Source organism: Podarcis cretensis, assembly GCF_951804945.1.
Source record: "Podarcis cretensis genome assembly, chromosome: 15".
NCBI classification, from domain to species: Eukaryota; Metazoa; Chordata; class Lepidosauria; order Squamata; family Lacertidae; genus Podarcis; species Podarcis cretensis.
The window spans coordinates 45,422,053-45,439,699 of record NC_137185.1 but is presented as its reverse complement, the minus strand read 5'-3'; the positions used below and the strand labels follow the sequence as shown (position 1 = coordinate 45,439,699).

Below are 17,647 nucleotides of genomic sequence, written 5' to 3'. Positions count from 1 at the left end.
GTTCAGATGAAATTGTGTCCTTCACTCTTTAAAGCATGTCACATCCAAGTCTCACATTATTCCAAGTCTCAAAAACATACCAGGATTTCAGCACTCAGCATTTTCATCAGCAAAGCTGAGGGAAACTGCTACTGAACAGTAACATTTGCAGGTACTAAGGAGGTGTATTGGAGATTACTTTTCCTTATTAAGTACAATTTAACTACATGCATGAGAAAAATAATGCTGTAGCTATTATAATAAAAATGTATGGTTCAAGTTGGAAGGTTGGTGAGTCCACAACACTGTCATGATTAACTTCCCTAAGGACCAGTTCTCATTGCACTTGTGCAGCTTCCTCCCCCCCCCTCCCCAAGCACTGTCTTCAACATCCCCACGCTATTTTTGAAACTACTTCTCTCTTCCACTCAGCTGTCCCGCATTGCACCTGTTTTGACTTCTCCCCCTGCTTCTGCAATCCTGCTTGCACACAGAGAACTGACCATCTGGAACATGGCAGCAATAGACACCAGCCCACCTTACAGAAGCGGTGCTTCTGCAATTACAACATATTCAAAGCATTTGCAACGTGGAGGGATCACTAGGTTGGTGCTAAGCGGCTCCGGCTAATGGAGATTTGGTGAAAATCTCTATAGCTATTCACAGCAAATTGCTCCAAGCAAAGCAGTAAGTCTGCCAAGTGTAGATGAAGTGATTCATCTCTCATTTGCACATTTTAATTACAGTCACCTGGGGCACATAATAAATTAATCTTACTTAGCGGGTTTGCATTGGCTTAAGCAGCCCTATTTATTTTATTTATTTCAGAAACTGTTTCATTAACTGCTTTATTCATTAACTATCTATTTCAGAAACTGTTTCATTAACAGTTTTATTCATTAACTATTTATTTCAGAAACTGTTTCATTAACAGTTTTATTCATTAACTATTTATTTCAGAAACTGTTTCATTAACAGCTTTATTCATTAACTATTTATTTCAGAAACTGCTTGATTGAAGTATATACATAAGTATATACTGAAGTATACAAAAAGTTTTTTAAGCAGTTTACTATGTTTCAACATAAATCTGGAGGTCCATTCCTACCCCCATGGTTAATGTGGAAGCAGTGTCATGCAGTTCTGTGAAAGATGTACCGTATTTTTCGCCCTATAGAATGCACTGTCCCATAAGGCGCACCTAGTTTTTTTGGGGGGAAATAAAGGGAAAAAAATTTATTTCCCCCCAAGCGCGGGGCAGGGGTGGGGGAAGCCCAAGCTTCCCCCGACCCCAGCCCCCAGACGAGGCAACTCTCCGCAAGGCGCGGGAGCCCAGTGCCGGGCTCCCGTGCCTTGTGGAGAGCTGCGCGAAGTCTGGGCGCGCTGAGCTCAGCGCGCCCAGACTTCGGCATGCAGGCAACTCTCCACAAGCCGCAGGAGCCCAGCGCAGGGCTCCCGCGCCTTGCGGAGAGCTTCCTGAAGCCTGGAGAGCTGGAGGGGTCGGTGCGCACCGACTCCTCTCGCTCTCCAGGCTTCAGCGAAAGCCTGCATTCGCCCCATAGGACGCACACACATTTCCCCTTCATTTTTGGAGGGGAAAAAGTGCGTCCTATGGGGCGAAAAATACAGTAGACAAAACTTGTCCCTCAGCACTGGGATTCGTATGTTATACCTACAATGCCAGTCCCTTATTCTTACCTTTAATGTTCTGCAGGACGGACTGGGAACCTGTGGCTCACCAGCTATGGCGAGGGGAGCATGAGTGGGGTGGCATCTCTCACTGCTGTGCCCACAGCATTGCCCCTCCCGCTCAGCCCCGTGAGGCTATAGAGCAACACGGCCCTGCCTACACTGCCGCAGTCAAAGTAAATAAAAAAATTGTACAGTAGCACCTTAGAGGCCAACAAAGTTTGTTCTGGGTATAAGCTTCTTCAGATATTTAATTTTAATATTTGGTAAGAGTAAGAACCTTTTCCTCTTTTAAGGAGTGTGATTTGCCAAGGAAATTCAGCATTCCAAGTTCATTCATGCTGTCGTTTATTTGTGTCAAAGTTAATTTCTATTTCAACCCAGCGGGCACAAGGGACATTGCTACGCCTGTGCTCGGCTCTTTGGGAGGCACCAATCAGAAGACTGCCAAAGCACCTTTCCTTCTCCTGCTCCCCCCCAAGCTTTGGGAAGTGTGTTTTACAGGCTTTCCTTGGCTGTGCACACCAATTGCCTGCAGGAAACAGGTGCACACAGCCAAACAGAACAGCCTTTAACTCCCACTCATCAGCTGAAGTGCAAGGGTTAAAGCTTGTGTTTGCCACAGGCAACTGTTCTTTGGGAACAGACACCCAAAGTCAGTGCAGAATTGTTGGCAGAGAGAAGCAAAGGGAATGCTGATGATTTTGCATCCATTGCCCCGGGCATTCATGGCTCTGCAATCAGTACAGGTCCCACTTGTGCCCAGTAGGAGTGGAATCATTTTAATCACAAGTCAACAACACATGGACAATTTATACAGACTGCTAACTGAGACTCCCTTTAAATCTAATTCCTGGTGAAGATTTTGTTGGAACATGCCACATACCTGGCGGTTTGTCAGCTGTTATTTAAAAAAAATTCTGGACTTCCAGCTCTGTTATTTAACAGTGTATCAAATTAAGCAGGATCAAATTAAGAGATTTCCACGGCCTTTCATTTTATTTTTCAAAAACAATCCTGTGCCTCAGGTCTTTATATATGATTATGCATTATTCCAAACTTATACTGAACTTAAATAATTATTTCCAACTAGACACATTTTTGTTTTTGTTTTCCCTTCCGTGTCAGCACATGTAAATTAGTCTTGCGTGATCCCACGCCATTGTCTCTCATTAGTCCCAGTCAGCATGGTCAACAGTCAAGGAGGAAGGCAGATGTAGTCCAAACATCTGGAGAACACCTTGATGAAGACTGCCTTAGGGTGTTGATGGCCAAACTGTGGCTCAGCAAACACAGCTAGCAGACAAATATTTCTAGCATGGCTCTCAGGCAGTTGAAAGGATAAGTCCAGGTTACAAAAACCAGCACTGACATTTGGCCTTCAACCAAGACTGTAAGACTCTGGTCAAAAACTGTCAGGCTTTGGGGACTCAGCTTCCTTCCCACCTTTGGCGGTAGATAAGCAGGACAAAGAGAAGAGTCACTTACCATTTAAAGAGTCATAGAATCATAGAATCATAGAGTTGGAAGAGACCACAAGGGCCATCAAGTCCAACCCCCTGCCAAGCAGGAAACACCATCAGAGCACTCCTGACATATGGTTGTCAAGCCTCTGCTTAAAGACCTCCAAAGAAGGAGACTCCACCACACTCCTTGGCAGCAAATTCCACTGTCAAACAGCTCTTACTGTCAGGAAGTTCTTCCTAATGTTAAGGTGGAATCTTCTTTCTTGTAGTTTGGATCCATTGCTCCGTGTCCGCTTCTCTGGAGCAGCAGAAAACAACCTTTCTCCCTCCTCTATGTGACATCCTTTTATATATTTGAACATGGCTGTCATATCACCCCTTAACCTCCTCTTCTCCAGGCTAAACATGCCCAGCTCCCTCAGCTGTTCCTCATAAGGCATCGTTTCCAGGCCTTTGACCATTTTGGATGCCCTCCTCTGGACACGTTCCAGTTTGTCAGTGTCCTTCTTGAACTGTGGTGCCCAGAACTGGACACAGTACTCCAGGTGAGGTCTGACCAGAGCAGAATACAGTGGCACTATTACTTCCCTTGATCTAGATACTATACTACTATTGATGCAGCCCAGAATTGCATTGGCTTTTTTAGCTGCCGCATCACACTGTTGGCTCATGTCAAGTTTGTGGTCAACCAAGACTCCTAGATCCTTTTCACATGTACTGCTCTCAAGCCAGGTGTCACCCATCTTGTATTTGTGCCTCTCGTTTTTTTTGCCCAAGTGCAATACTTTACATTTCTCCCTGTTAAAATTCATCTTGTTTGTTTTGGCCCAGTTCTCTAATCTGTCAAGGTCGGTTTTTTTTTTTTGTTTTTGTTTTTTTCCTTTCTAATGTTTTATTTTGTTTTTTTTTTTAAATGATATTTATTAAGTTTCACAAAATATAACAAACTTTGAAACAACAAACAACAAACATCAAAAATACAAACAATATCAAAAAACATAAAAAACAAAAACATACAAAAGATTCAACATAATAGTAGCAGAAACATTAAAAGAAAACTCTGGTTCATTCTAATAGTCTTCAAAACCTTATTTTCCTTACTTCCTCCCGCCTCCCTTCTTGTATTCCACTTTAAAAGTTTTTTCAGCAAGCTCATTCAAATTCGTTTTATCCTTTATCTTTCCCTTTATACTCTTCCTTATCCTTTATCTTTCCCTTTATACTCTTCCTTATCCTAATCACTGGAACCCCATCATTTCATTTACACTGCCCTTAGCACTCATAGATTTTACAATGATTTTGTAGATAAACTTTGAACTTCTTCCAGTCTTCTTCTACCAACTCTTCTCCTTGATCTCGGATTCTGCCGGTCATTTCTGCCAATTCCATATAGTCTATTACTTGTGTCTGCCATTCTTCTAAGGTGGGTAGGTCTTGTGTCTTCCAGTGTTTTGCGATGAGTATTCTTGCTGCTGCAGTAGCATACATAAAAAAGGTTCTATCCTTCTTTAACACCAATTGGCCGACCATGCCCTTTTACTGTCAAGGTCGTTTTGAAGTGTGATCCTGTCCTCTGGGGTGTTAGCCACCCCTCCCAGTTTGGTGTCATCTGCAAATTTGATCAGGATGCCCTTGAGTCCATCATCCAAGTCGTTGATAAAGATGTTGAATAAGACCGGGCCCAAGACAGAACCCTGTGGCACCCCACTAGTCACTCTTCTCCAGGATGAAGAGGAACCATTGAGTCTTTAATGATCACAGCAAAAGAACAAAGCAACCATTTTCGGAATGGTGGTGTTCCCAATTAAGGATTCCACCCACTTCCCCCCTAGTCACTTCTGCGCCTTGCAACCCGATCTTGCAACCACTTTGCTTTCTGGGCTGCCGAGTCGGTTGACTCCCTCTCTCCCAGTTCTTCTGCTCCTAGCTGTTCCCCCCAGTTCGTGCCAACTTTTGTCTTCAGAACTATGTGCCTCTGCAAACCACTGTTCTAAATCTATACTGTAGATAAATCTATATCTATCCTGGGCAGCTTCAGGATCCTGGTCAGGAGCAGAAGGAGGGGGAGGCTCCCACCATTCTTCATCAGAGCAGTACTTCTCAGCCTGGTCTCTGACAAAAACTAGCTTTCCTGGATGGATATTGCAAAAGGATGAGGGGCGGGTGGCTGAAGGACCAAATTCCCATTCCTAAAATAAGCCCTAGTGCCAGAACATGATGCTACAAATACCAACCCTCTAGACCTTTTTTGCTTTTTGGTTAGCAAAAATGCACTCATGCGAACAGCAGCTGTGGCCCAGGAGTCTCCACTTTCTGACCCCTCCAGGAAGACATGTCCCAGGATCACAGGGTGGCCATGTGTTCTGCTTTACAAAGGTCTGCTTTCCATTTGAAGGCATCCTATATTAGATGGGCTATCCAGTCCATGTTCGCTTAAAGAACCCAGGGAAATGGGGGCTGGTTTGAAGTTGCCCACTTCCATGCGCATGTCCTAGTTTGCCTTCTTTTCTGGCCATGTGCAAATGGCAGGAGCACACACAGGAGGCCATTGTGCTACCATTGAGAAGCAGATAGCACAGGCTGCACAGGCATTGTGCTACCATTGAGAAGCAGATAGCACAGGCTGCACAGACATTGGCATTAGTGCACCAGCTATGCTGCCCAATGATGAACCGGAAGGAGCTAAGGCACTCTGGGTGTCTGGGAGGGAACACAGTTCCCCAAACACTCAGCCGCCCCCCCCAAACTCAGAACTCTCTGGACACCCCCTGAGGTAAAGAGACGTTATCGAAGAGGGAAACAGGGCCTGGGAAGGCTTATGCCAAAGTGCAGGATTGATACTAGCCTACCGGGTGGTGGGGACAGAAAAGGTGCTGCTCTTAACAAAATGGTTCCTGCCTTGACTTTAATAACTTTGGCCTTTGCTCCATCTCGAGATGGAGACAGGGTTCTAGGATTGAGGCTCTGTCAATGAGAAGGTCACCCAGGATGGACAAGCTTATCCTCCCAGCTAATGATGACTAGAGAAGGCCCAACGGCTGCCACACATGAACAGAGTTTGTACCCTACAACACCTTACAAAACCTTCTGCGGTTTCCAGGGGTTCCCTGGCAAAAATGCCAGGCTTCCTCAGCAACTGAATCAGAGAAGGAAGGCAGAGGTTTAAAAGGCAGAGAGATTCAAAAAGAGAGTCAAAAAGCAACAGCAAAATTCAATTGCCTCTGTAGGCGGAAGCGGGGTCCTTCCCTTAGGCAGTAAAATATGTTGTGCAGGTCAAGCTGCTCTTTGGATAATTGTAAATTACATTCTCTTATTATTCCTCCATAAATATATCATAGACGCCCCCTGTCCTTATAGACCAGGGGTCCTCAAACTTTTTAAACAGGGGGCCAGTTCACTGTCCCTCAGACACTGTTGGGGGCCGGACTATAGTTTGAAATTTTTTTAAACAAATTCCTATGCACACTGCACTTATTTTATTTGCAGTGCACAAAAAGATCCCTATCTGAAACTGCTGCCAGTCAGTGTAGGCAATACTGAGCTAGGTGGAACAATGGTTGGAAACTTGCTTAGGGCGGACTTCCGGGTTGGTGCCTCCGGGAATGGCGGAGTTCCTCCGATCGGGAGGAATTTGCTCCGTGGAAATCAGGGTCTGACCGCCACGGCGAAGGCGGAGACCCACTAAAATCACAGGCGGGAGAAGCCTGTGAACGTGGGATTCGGCTGGCACCTTTTGCGCCTCCCCTACTCGCGGGGAGACCCGGTTTCGGGGATCCGGAGCGACGTGGGGTGAGTGGCGCGGTGCTTCGAATTGGCTGCTTTTTTCACGGAGTGAAGCCGCATTGCTGTTGCCGGAGAGCGCTTTTTCCTGTGGACAATTTGACTTTAAACAACTACCCGTGAGCAGAATGGAAAATTGGATTTACAAAAGTCTTAATTTGGTACCGAAACGGGAAGGTTTCAAACAGGAAGTCCGCCTTCCCCTTTTGTAAATAGACTGAAGCACTCCCCTGAGTGAGTGCCGAGGGCCCTGCTCCTCTCTGCCACTTACCATCTGGCCTGGGGTGGGGCCTGAAGCCTCATAAGGACTGCGTGGTGCTTGCTGCCTGCTGCCCAGGAGGACTCCCCTGAGTGAGTGCTTGAGGGCCCTGCTCTTGCCACTTACCATCTGGCCTGGGGCGGGGCCTGAAGCCTCATAAGGACTGTGTGGTGCTTGCTGCCTGCTGCCCAGGAGGACTCCCCTGAGTGAGTGCCTGAGGGTCCTGCTCCTTCCTGCCACTTACCACCTGGCCCAGGGCAGGGCCTGCCAGGCCTCACTAGGACTGTGTTACTGCAGGAGGGGCACAGAGTGTTTTTAAAATGTTTTTTAAAAAATTCTTTTGGATTTTTTGTATGTGGGGGGTGGGGGTGGGATGGATGTTTGGTTGGGTTTGGGGAATTATTTTTTTTATTTTGATGTTTTTGTAATTTTTAAATTTTTTTGTTTGTATTGTTTTATTGGTTTTGTTTGTTTGTATAAGTTGTTATTTTGTTCTTAGGGGGAGGGGTCAGGGCTGCCGGGAAGTGGGCCTCAGCCCACAAAATGGCTGGGGCATGTTCCACAGGGGGGGATGTACTGGGACAACCGATCTCAGTGATCACGGGTAGGAGGAGGAGTTACGCTAAGACTAGACCATGTCATTACAGAGGGGGCAGGTTTAGTCGTTATCTGAGGACTATTCCTGCCTCCGGGTCTGGTCCTGACTGGATGGATACTAGAATCAGCAAGGGATACCCACATGACCTGAAGGTGCTGCTGTGCAATGCCAGGTCAATGATTCATAAGACCACTGCCATCCATGACTTGATCATAGATGGAGGACTTGACCTGGCATGTGTAACAGAGACTTGGTTGGATGAAGCAGATGGGCCTGTCCTTGCCGCTGCTTGTCCACCAGGTTTCTCTTACGCACAGCAACCCAGGTCATGTGGGCGGGGAGGGGGGGTTGCAGAGATTTTTAGAAAGTCATTAGTTTGCACCGGGCGTCCGATTGGGAAGACCCAGTTTTCTGAGTGCATGTTTTGGAAGTTGGGCAATAGGGGCAGTACAGGATTCCTTTTGGTGTACCGACCTCCCCGCTGCACCAAGGATTCCCTGCCCGAGCTGCTTCAGGTCGTGGCGGATGTTCTCCTGGAGACACCTAGCTTGGTCGTCCTAGGGGATTTTAACATCCATGCCGACACGACCTTACAAGGGGCAGCTCGGGACTTCGTGGAAAGCATGGCCTCCATGGGGCTGTCCCTGAATAAGTCTGGCCCAACCCATAGCCGCGGACATGCCTTGGACCTGGTGTTTACCTCTATGGATGTTGGTGAGCTGACACTAACTAAAAGCGAAACAAAAGAAGTGCCATGGTCAGATCACTTCCTGGTGCAACTGGACTTCTCTGCGACCCATCCCCTCTGCAGGGAGGTGGGACCAATTCGGATGGTCCGCCCCCGCCACTTAATGGATCCAAATGGTTTCCAGAGAGTGGTAGGGGATGCTTTATCCCATGTTGATGGCCTTTCAGCTGATTCCCTGGTGGCCCGCTGGAATGCGGAGTTAACCAGGGCTATTGACTGTTTGGCTCCGAAGCGCCCTCTCCGATTGCATGGAGCCCGGACAGCCCCGTGGTTTTCCACGGATCTGAGGGCAATGAAACAATCGTTGAGACGGCTAGAGCGCCGGTGGCGGATAACTCATTCCGAATCTGATCGGACACAGGTTAGAGCTCAACGTCGAGCCTACCAAGTGGCGATAGCGACGGCGAAGAAGAATTTCTTCACCGCCTCTATTGCATCTGCAGAAAACAGCAGCAGGAGACTTTTTCAGGTGGTTCACAATTTAGCGGAACCACCTGTAACATCGGGGCCCAGTACGGGCCACATGTTCTCCTGCAATGATTTTGCAAAGTTTTTTGCAGATAAAATCGCTCAGATTCGGGAAGAAGTAGACTCCACCGTGGGAGCAGGACCGGGGCGGGAGAGTGCTAGAGTTCTGTCTAGTCAAGTTGAGTGGGATCAATTCCAATCTGTTACCTCCGAGGATGTGGACAGGCTGCTTGGACGAGTGAAACCAACCACCTGTCTCCTGGATCCTTGCCCATCCTGGCTTATAAAAGCTAGCCGGGAAGGACTGGGCGATGGGCTTCGTGGGGTGGTGAATGCTTCCCTCCGTGAGGGAGCCTTCCCAGACCCGCTGAAAGAGGCAGTTATTAAACCGCTTCTTAAAAAACCATCTTTAGATGCGGCCACAATGGCCAACTATCGCCCAGTCTCAAATCTTCCATTCTTGGGCAAGGTGATAGAGCGAGCGGTTGCCGAACAACTCCAGGCACGCCTGGAAGAAGCGGACCATTTGGATCCCTTCCAGTCGGGATTCAGGCCTCATCATGGGACTGAAACTGCCTTGGTCGCACTGGTTGATGATCTCCGGCGGGCTAGGGACAAAGGTGAGAGCTGTTTCCTAGTTCTGCTGGATCTCTCAGCGGCGTTTGATACCATCGACCATAACATCCTTCTGGACTGTCTTGAGGGGCTGGGAGCTGGGGGCACTGTCCTACAGTGGTTCCGCTCCTTCCTCCTGGGCCGTGTTCAGAATGTGGTGGTGGGGGATGAGTGTTCAGACCCCTGGGCTCTCATTTGTGGGGTGCCTCAGGGTTCTGTCCTCTCCCCCATGCTTTTCAACATCTACATGCAGCTGCTGGGAGAGATCATCAGGAGGTTTGGGCTGGGTGTTCATCAGTATGCAGATGATACCCAGCTCTACCTCTCTTTTAAATCAGAACCAGTGAGGGCAGTGAAGGTCCTGTGTGAGTGTCTGGAGGCGGTTGGAGGATGGATGGCGGCTAACAGATTGAGGTTGAATCCTGACAAGACAGAAGTACTGTTTCTGGGGGACAGGAGGCGGGCAGGTGTGGAGGATTCCCTGGTCCTGAATGGGGTAACTGTGCCCCTGAAGGACCAGGTGCGCAGCCTGGGAGTCATTTTGGACTCACAGCTGTCCATGGAGGCACAGGTCAAATCTGTGTCCAGGGCAGCTGTTTACCAGCTCCATCTGGTACGTAGGCTGAGACCCTATCTGCCTGCGGACTGTCTCGCCAGAGTGGTGCATGCTCTGGTTATCTCCTGCTTGGACTACTGCAATGCACTCTACGTGGGGCTACCTTTGAAGGTGACTCGGAAACTACAACTAATCCAGAATGCGGCAGCTAGACTGGTGACTGGGAGCGGCCGCCGAGACCATATAACACCGGTCTTGAAAGACCTACATTGGCTCCCAGTATGTTCCCGAGCACAATTCAAAGTGTTGGTGCTGACCTTTAAAGCCCTAAACGGCCTCGGTCCAGTATACCTGAAGGAGCATCTCCACCCCCATCATTCTGCCCGGACGCTGAGGTCCAGCGCCGAGGGCCTTCTGGCGGTTCCCTCATTGCGAGAAGCAAAGCTACAGGGAACCAGGCAGAGGGCCTTCTCGGTAGTGGCGCCCGCCCTGTGGAACGCCCTTCCAGCAGATGTCAAAGCGATAAACAACTACCTGACATTCAGAAGACATCTTAAGGCAGCCCTGTTCAGGGAAGTTTTTAACGTGTGATTTTACTGTTTTTTTGGTTTTTATGGAAGCCGCCCAGAGTGGCTGGGAAGGCCCAGCCAGATGGGCGGGATATAAATAATAAATAATAAATTATTATTATTATTATTATTATTATTAATAATAATAATAAATTATAAGCTGCAAGCTAAGGTCTTGGAAAGCCTTATGTAAAGGATTAAACTTCCATCGATTAAAATCATTAAACCCCCCTTGGAAGCAGGAGAAGAGGGGGGAAGTTTTGGATCATGTAACCCTGCAGGAGAGAGTGATAAAAATTAAATTACCACTGCTCTGAACCTGGAAACGGGCTGCCAGTAGATTGACGTTTTGGGAGAGTTCATTGACTATGAATAAAACATGTTGACAGTTAGTTAAATAAGAGAAATATATTGTTTCCATTGTCCTTTTCTGCGTTTAAAAAGGAGGAAAAGTAACTGAAAATTGAAACTAACTTTACTTTTTGAACTGTGCTTGAAAGGATTGATACAAGTGGAGACTGTTTCCCTCTAGAGGGAGCTTTGGAAACTGTTACAAGAGTGGAGCTGGGGAATCTCCAGCTGCAGGGTAAGAACTGTGAGAATCAGGGATTGACCTTGGACCATTTAAGAATGTCGACAGGGGGAGCCTTAGTGACTGCATTATGTAAGATAAGCTATTTGTTGGAACAGCTTCACAAGAAGACCGATGTTATGACTACTAAAATTGATAACTTTGGACAAAAAGCGATTAATTTGGGACAAAAAATGAGCACCAATACAGAAATTATTCAGGATTTGGTACAGGAATCTATTTCAGCAGAACAAATTGTGGAGAAGGAGAAGGTGAAGGAGAAAGTTGTTGTTGTCAAACCTAAAGTAATACAAGTGGGAGCCTCAGCCTTACAGAGGCAAATTGAGGACTATAAGTTGAGGCCTTTTATGATTGATTCTAGAAAAAGTCAGATTTTGAGAATCGGAGCCTGGCCTGGACTGGAGAAGGAAAGCTGGAAAGATCCCTCCATGCAGGGATTAACTGAATTTTGGGACATGGACTTGGGTCAGGAGGAGACTGGAGTTCTGAGGGCCTTTGGATTTGGAGGAATCTTGAAACATGTCCTGAAATACTTTATGGATCTTAGCTTTAACTATGGAAATCTGGCTGACCTGTCAAGGAGGAATAAAAATATTGTTGGGTCAGAGTTTTCCCGAGATCTGCTCTAAAGCATCAAAGAATATGAAGAAGACCTGCAGAAGGGACTTGGAAAAGAGTTAAGAGCCTCGGACATAAGATCTCCAGGTTGATGGACTGTATGGAGTTGACGGAAGTGACTGGCAGAGTCCGAGACCAGGGAGAGGAGATGGTGGAAGAGAATTAGAAAATTTAAAGTCTGTATATAGAAATACTGTAAAATTAATGAGTGATAGAAAAATGTTGGAATGAAATTTTATGGCCCTAGTAGAAATGTTATAAGGAGTTAAGCTTAAATATGTATATTAGTTTTACTAGATAACCCATGGGCCTGATCCAGCAGGACTCTTCTTATGTTCAGGAGCTTCAAATTCCAAAATGCACCCTACCTATACAAACAGATCCATAGGGTGGGCCTCCCTCCAATATTATAATCATGAAAACAGCACCTCAAACAAGGGTGAGGAACCTCAGTTAGACCCAGCAGGAATCCTAATGTGGGCCACAAGATGGTTCTTCCCCAGCCCTGCCCACCTGCTTCATATCTGACATCAAACATTAACGTTTTTTCCCTCTGGGAGCAGAGCCTGCATTTGGCACCTTAAAATTTGCTACCATTTGTCAGCCGATCCTTGCCTATCCCTGCCAAAATGGGGAGGGGGCTACATTCAGCACTGAATTTAAAGATTTGTTATTTTATGTAAATTGCTTTGGGAGTTCTTGCTAGGCCAGCAAAGTAGCATAAAAATGTATTTATAAATAAAATAAAGAGGTTCCAGGTTAAAGGGCCTGGATGGGAGAGCCCCTGGGAACCACATGAAGAACATGGTGTTTCATGGTGGAAGAAATGTGGGGTATGAAAGAAGGAGGGAAGGAAGGAAACCTTTAAAGTGTTGGTAAAGTGACAGAGCTTAACTGTAATCTATGCCATTTTAAAGCCTGTGCTTTGTAGTTGGGGGGTGGGGGTGGAAGAAGGTGGTGGAAGAATCAAACTGCCATTATCCCATCACAGGAACAAGTAAGACTGTTGGTCCACACTGACCAGGATTTCAGGCATCCCCACCAGGAGATGCCACTGGAGACAAAACCTTCTGCATGCAAAGCAGATGCTCTGTCCCTGAGCTATGGCCCTGGCATGTCAAATGACCAGCAAATAATTAAAAAATGGTGACCATGGTGACCAAGAAAATGAGCTGTAAACTAGAAGTCCCCAGATCAAAACTCACTTCTGCCATGAACTATATAGGCAGGTCTCTCTCTCAATCCCCTCCCTCTCACAAACTATGTAGCATTTCACAGGTCATTATCATGTTTATTTTATTGATTGATAGAAAAAAATAGTTATATACTGCTGTATCATAAAGATATATCACAGCAGGTTACAATAATATAAAAACATAAAACCAAATAATAATATCATAAAGAGTTAAAAGCAAGTTAAGGGCAAAAATAAAATAAAAACAAGTACTGAGTTCTCATATGCCCTAACACTCTATTGAATAAATGCTATACAGGGGGGACACTCTACCCTGCACCGGCATGCCTTCCATACATTTCAATGTGATCTGAACAGCAGAGCTTCCAAGCAGCTTGAGCCCCCCAGAAAGCAGCCCCAGGCAACTGCACAGAAGGAACAAGGGCACTGTCAAGAGGATAAGCCCCAGTCGGAAACAGCAGCTTCCCTATGGGAACTAATTGCTGCGGAATAACAGCAAAGAGGAAGGCTGCATTCAAGCTGAGCTCCTGGACTTCTCTAATCATCTGACAGGCCACTCTGGAAAATAGGGTGCTGAACTTGGTGGCCCTTTGGTCTGATCCACCAGGGCTTAGGAACACCTTTTTTGGTATATCGCCGTGGGTTAAACCACAGAGGCTAGGACTTGCCGATCAGAAGGTCGGCAGTTCGAATCCCCACGACGGGGTCCCTTTACCTTTACCTATGCAACTTTGAACCAAGATACCGGGGGGAAATACGTCCAACTCCGACCTCCCTGACCAGCCACTGCAAGAGCATCCTGTGAAGCTCATCCAAAGATTCCTTCTGGAGGATGCTAGAACTGGTCCACTTCCTTGGAACTCCCTTGCACTGCACATCAGACAAACACCTCCTCTAAGGTGTTCCTGATTGTTAATACTATAGAATCATAGAAATGTAGAGTTGGAAGGAATCTCAGGGTCATCCAGTACAACCTCCTGCAATGCAGGAAGCTCAGCTAGATTTTTTAACCAACCTCTGCTTAAAAGCCTCCAGTGAAGGAGAGTCCACAACCTACCAAGCAGTGACTAGGGGGACTACATTGGTCCCCAACATGTTTCCAGTAAATTAGAGTATTAAAGTATTAATCTCTGGTGCCTCCTTCCCAAAGCCTGGGAAGCTTTTGCTCGGCTTAAGGAAGGAGGCACAATGCTCACATGAGACATCACAATGTCACGACGGCACCCCAACCCCATTGCCCTCACAAGCTGGCATCTCTGGTCCTGTTCCCCTACAAAAAAATTCACTGCACGCCCCGAGGGAGACTGTCCCACTGTCAAACCACTCTAATGGTCAGAAAGTTTTTTCAAATGCTTAGTTGGAATCTCCTTTCTTGTAACTTGAAGCCATTGGTTCAGGTCCTAGCTCTGGAACAGGAGAAAACAAGCTTACTTAATCCTCCATGTGACAGCCCTTAAGATATTTGAAGATGGCTATCCTATCTCCTCTCAATCTCTTTTCCATACTAAACATTTCCAGCTCCTTCAACTGTTCCTCACAAGGCTTGGTTTCCAAACCCTGGATCATATTGTTCGTCCTGCTCTGCACACCTTCCAGCTTGTCAACATCCTTCTTAAACTGTGGTGCCCAGAACTGGACACAGTGTTCCATGTGTGTTTTGACCAAGTGGTAATATGACTTCCCTTGATCTGGAAACTAGACTTCTGTTGATGCAGCCTAGAATAGAATTAGCTTTTTTTGCTGCTGCATCTGTGGACTCATGTTCAGCTTGTGGTCCACCAAGACCCCTTGATCCTTTTCACATGTACTGTTAGTAAGCCAGGTGTCCCCCATCTTATATTTGTGTATTTGATTCTCCCCACCTAAGTGCAGAACCTGACATTTGTCCCTATTGAAATTATTTCCATTAGCTTGGGCCCAGTTCTCCAATCTGTTGAGGTCATTTTGAATTCTGATTCTGTCTTTTGCGCATTAGCTACCCCTCCCAGTTTGGTGTCATCTGAAATTTGATGAGCATGCTCCCAATATTATTTTAAATTTTGTATATTTATATTGTTTATATATATTTAATTGTTTTAACTGTTTTCAATTGTGCCACGGTTTCATATATGACTTATTAGATTGTAAATGGCTTCGGAATGCCTTCTTGGAAGGGATTCTTAAAAGAAAGAAAGAGCTTTTGCCTGCCCGCAAGAATTGACCAAACATTTCCCTGCTCTCTTATACAGAAGTTCCGCAGGCGCTGCTCCGACCAAGGCTTGCTTAAGCGGCGGAGAATCCTCTTAGAGTGCAAAGCGCGCGTGTCCGCAGGATCTCCAGTGTGTGGAGTCCTCTCCACAGGCGGACGCGGGTGAGGCATCCCGGCTTCCTTGCCAAGGTTCCCGAGCGGAAGAGGGAGAAGAGGGTGGCGCTTCTGTCCCGGGGATCCGCGGGGAAGGATCGGGGAGGGGGAGGGGGAGGCTTGGCTCTCGCTCCTCGGAGATCCCCGGCTGGCGCGCGCCGAGGGGCGGGGAGATCGCCGGCCAAAGGAGAGCTGAGACGCTCGGAAGGAGGGGAAGGAAAGGGGGTCCCCGCCCGCCCGCCCGCCCGGCCCCTCCGGACTCACCTGGCCGGTCGGCCTGCGCAGGCAGCGCCCCGAAGAGCAGCAGCAGCAGCAGCAGCCAGCAGCTCCGCGCGGCCCGCACCATCCCCATCCCCGCGCCCGGATCGGGGCTCCGAGCAGCAGCCCCTCCGCTTCTGGAGCGTGCGCGGCGCGGCCTCCCAGTCCCGGGACCACCCCCGGGGAGGAGCCGGCTCCTCCCCGCCCGCCCGAGGGCAGGACGACGAAGCGGGGAAGAGCGGGAGGGCCAGTGGCCCAAGCGGTCCGGCCGGCGGAGTAGCGCAGCCGCCGACGAGAGGACTCTCCCGACATGGACACGCAGAGCCCCGCCAAACGAGCGTCCCCTTGGAATGCGCCCTAGAGCCGCCGCCGCCGCCGCCTCCATTCGCTTGGCTGTTCTGTTCTGCTTGCGGGGTTGGAATATTCCTGGAGACCCAGATAAAAAAAAAGTCTTTTAAAAAAAGGAAATACATATATAACTGAAGGCAAATTAGCCAAGGCTTGGTAGGCATTTATTGATCTGAAATATTAACGATTGAAAGACCATAGTACAGTGGTACCTCAGGTTACAGACGCTTCGGGTTACAGACTCCGCTAACCCAGAAATAGTACCTGGGGTTAAGAACTTTGCTTCAGGATGAGAACAGAAATCGCACGGGGGTGGCACAGCAGCAGCAGGAGGCCCCATTAGCTAAAGTGGTGCTTCAGGTTAAGAACAGTTTCAGGTTAAGAACGGACCTCTAAAACGAATTAAGTACTTAACCCGAGGTACCACTGTACCGTGTTTCTAGTAAGCTCGTTAAGAATACAAGAAGCCTTGGGTTAGATCAGGGATTGAAAACCTGAAGCAAAAATGCATTTATAAGAGGGGAAAGTGTTTGCAAAAATGTGTCTTATTAGATGAAATGCTTACAAAAATGCTGTTGAATTTTATGGCGAACAGTTCAAAAATATGGTGAACTAAACTGGAAAGAACTGAAGGAAACTAAACTTGAGAGATCCAGCCATCCCTAGTATGAAAGAGGGAGAATTTTGGTTCCTGTGTGAGCACGGGTGAGGCAGGGGGAGATTTTTACCAAACTGGACCTTAGGGGAGCATACAATTTGATCAGGATAAGGGAGGGGGACGAATAGAAAACAACCATGTTCACCCCCCTGGGGGCTTTTTTGTACTTAGTTATGCCATTTGGATTACAATCAGGCTCCGCCTGCTTTCAAGCATTCATGCACCACGTGTTGGGGCCCCTGCTGTACAAGAATTGCATAGCCTTTTTGGATGACGTCTTAATCTATTCGGACAATGAGAAGCAACACGTCAGAGACGTCAGGGAAGTGCTACAGAGATTGCAGAAGCATCAGTTGTGGGTCAAGCTGGAAAAATGCCAATTCCACACCAGAGAGGTCAAGTTTCTGGGGTACAAGTTCTCAGACAAGGGACTAGCTATGGACCCAGGCAAGGTGAAAGCAGTGCTGGAATAGAAAGCCCCCAAAACCCGGAAGGATGTGCAGAGGTTCTTAGGCTTCAGCAACTTCTACAGGAAGTTCAAAAAGAACTTCGCTCACTTGACAGCGCCCATAACAGATTGTCTTAGTAGCAAAAAGAAGTTCGCGTGGACAGAGAGTGCGCAGCAATCCTTTGAAAGGCTGAAGAAGGCTTTGGAAGAGCAGCTCCTGCACGTGGATCTGGAGAAGCCCATGAGACTGGAGACGGACGCGTCCGACCGAGCCGTTGGAGCGGTCCTTTTGCAGCCTGGGGCCAAGCAGAGCTGGAGGCCGTGTGCCATTTTCTCAAGGAAGCTGAGCAAGTCAGAGCAAAACTACACAGTGTATGACCGAGAACCGCTTGCGATCTATGCGGCGTTTCGGCAGTGGAGACATCTATTGATGTCTGTAGTGACCACAAGAACTTGGAATAC

General features: G+C 47.5%; 1 protein-coding gene across 1 annotated transcript in view; it reads right to left on the bottom strand.

Moving 5' to 3' along the window:
* Positions 1 to 15,892, bottom strand: part of ADAM9 (ADAM metallopeptidase domain 9) — an 89,770-nt gene extending 73,878 nt beyond the window's left edge. Inside the window, exon 1 of the mRNA XM_079954965.1 lies at positions 15,738 to 15,892. Within this exon, the coding sequence (XP_079811091.1) occupies positions 15,738 to 15,825 (88 nt within the window). The 5' untranslated portion in view covers positions 15,826 to 15,892. The remainder of the gene's footprint in view (positions 1 to 15,737) is intronic.
* Between the last annotated feature and the right edge of the window lie 1,755 nt (positions 15,893 to 17,647).